At 51.0% G+C, this 2,108-nt stretch overlaps 1 protein-coding gene across 1 annotated transcript in view; it reads right to left on the bottom strand.

The window, feature by feature from the left end:
- The window catches only part of RRP12 (ribosomal RNA processing 12 homolog), a 43,173-nt gene extending 41,259 nt beyond the window's left edge, over positions 1–1,914 (bottom strand). Inside the window, exons 1-2 of the mRNA XM_003787298.3 lie at positions 1,645–1,914; positions 825–1,060 (exon numbers count right to left, since the gene is read on the bottom strand). Of these exons, the coding sequence (XP_003787346.1) occupies positions 825–1,060; positions 1,645–1,783 (375 nt within the window). The 5' untranslated portion in view covers positions 1,784–1,914. The remainder of the gene's footprint in view (positions 1–824; positions 1,061–1,644) is intronic.
- Positions 1,915–2,108: the final 194 nt, after the last annotated feature.

Here is a 2,108-nt window from a genome sequence, read left to right as displayed (position 1 = left end):
CTACTCAAGAGCCTAAGGCAAGAGAATTGCCTAAGCCCAGGAGTTGGAGGTTGCTGTGAGCTGTGACGCCACAGCACTCTACTGAGGGCAACAAAGTAAGACTCTGTCTCAAATAAATAAATAAATATAGAAAAATTAGCTGGGTATTGTGGTGGGTGCCTGTAGTCCCCGCTAAGGAAGGCTGAGGCAGGAGGATCACTTGAACTCAAGAGTTTGAGGTTGCTGTGAGCTATTATACCATAGTACTCTGCCCAGTGTGACTGTGTTATACTATGTCTTGAAAAAAAAAAAAAAAAAGAAAGAAAGAAGTTTTGGTGCCTGTAGCTCAGCAGCTAGGGCGCCAGCAACATATACAAAGCTGGCGGGCTTGAATTGAGTGTGGGCCAGCCAAGCAACAATGACAACTACAACTAAAAAATAGCTGGGCGTTGTCATGGGTGCCTGTAGCCCAGCTACTTGGGAGGCTGAAGCAAGAGAATCGCTTAAGCCCAAGAGTTGGAGGTTGCTGTGAGCTGTGATGCCACGTCACTCTACCATAGTGAGATTGTGTCTCAAAAAAAAGAAAAAGAAGAGAATGCTTTGTGTGAGAAGTACTAAATGTTTACAAGACTTTTCTACCCTCAAAGACTTTACACTTCAGCAGGGGAGATGGAACCTAAAAAGGGAAACTGGACCCTGCCCTAGAAGAGGACACAAGGATAGGAGATGACACATTGTCCAGAAATAGCAGCTGCTGTCACCTGTCAGCCAGAGCCAGAAGAAAATAAAAGGCACATGCCTGGTTCTTTCTTATTATCTCCACTCACCCAGACCCTCCCCCTTACCTCCTTATGGGCAGCTGAATTAGATTCCCAGAAGCGTTGTACTTTGCTGAAGGTGACATTCGTGCAGTCAGACAGGCCACTCAGGAAGGTACCTGAAGACCTCTCACTGAGAGCCGCATCCACTCCTTCTTCTTCTTCCATGGCCATCTCAGGGGCTTCACTTTTGCTCAGGTGCAGGGACCCTGACTGCAGCTCATTATGTAACTTCACAGCGTCTACTGTCAGGTCACTCTTTTCTGAGAACCAGAGGCACAGGGTTAGGTCCCCACTTCTACCCAAACCTCCTTTCACCCAAGAGAACGTAAGAACCTTTGGGGAAAACAAAGCAGTCCAGTCCAGATCCCCACACAAGAAGCTAAATGCTGACTTTGGCCTGCCTCCTAAGCCCACTGTATGCCGCCTGAAATTTAAGACAGTCAAGGAAGAGAGGAATGATCCATATAAAAATTTCTACTTCCCTATACCAATGGCATCAGCACTGGTAGAAGTGGGGTGGGAGCTAAACTCATAGGTTCTAGGAAATAAATGGAGGTAGAAGCAGTCTGTAAAGAGCTGCCCAAGGTTAACTGTAGCCACTAGTCCCAGCTCTGACACCCGTAATACTCTACTTGTGGACCTCAGTGCCCGCATCTGTCAAATGAGAAGGATGGACCTTCATAGTGGGTACTGGAAGTGAAGCAGACCGGGCACCCATGTGGGTTCGACATTTTAGGAGATGAAGGGTCCAGGGGTCCTGGACTTTCCAGAGGTCCCTGATCCGTCCGGACAGAGGCCTGCCCAGAACCCCGCCGTCGGAGCCCTCGGGTCTCCACCCTCTTACCTGAGGGCCGGCTGAAGAAGCGGCTGCGGGCGGCCTGGCGGTGGCGGCAGATGGCCGGGTTGCTGTCGCTGCTGTGGCCCTTCTTCCAGCGCTTCACCTTGGCCGAGACACCGGAGGGCAACTTCCCCGTGCGACCCATGTTGACTACGCGGTGGCTTCAAATGAGTTCACAAGACCGGCTTCCAGAGACGCAGAAACATGCTCAGAACCCACATGGGTGCCCGGTCCGCTTCACTTCCTCTTCCTGGGCGTCACTTCCGGATTCGCGCACGTTAATGTGACCCAAAGGTCGACGTCCGGTTCTAAGTCTCCTCCCTACTGTGTTGGGGCGGGGCTCCTAGCAGAGCAGTTAAGACAGAGGAGGCCGTGGGGCTGAGGATTCCCAAGGCCGCGGTTCTTAGCCACAGGAGTGAGCCTTATAAAACGGAATTGCAAAGTAAAAACAAGCAAACAGGCTCGGCGCC

Source organism: Otolemur garnettii, unplaced genomic scaffold (genome assembly GCF_000181295.1).
Source record: "Otolemur garnettii isolate 467f Iridium unplaced genomic scaffold, OtoGar3 scaffold00021, whole genome shotgun sequence".
Taxonomy (NCBI): Eukaryota; Metazoa; Chordata; class Mammalia; order Primates; family Galagidae; genus Otolemur; species Otolemur garnettii.
Note: the sequence above shows the minus strand (reverse complement) of the source record. Positions and strands in the feature narration are given on the sequence as shown.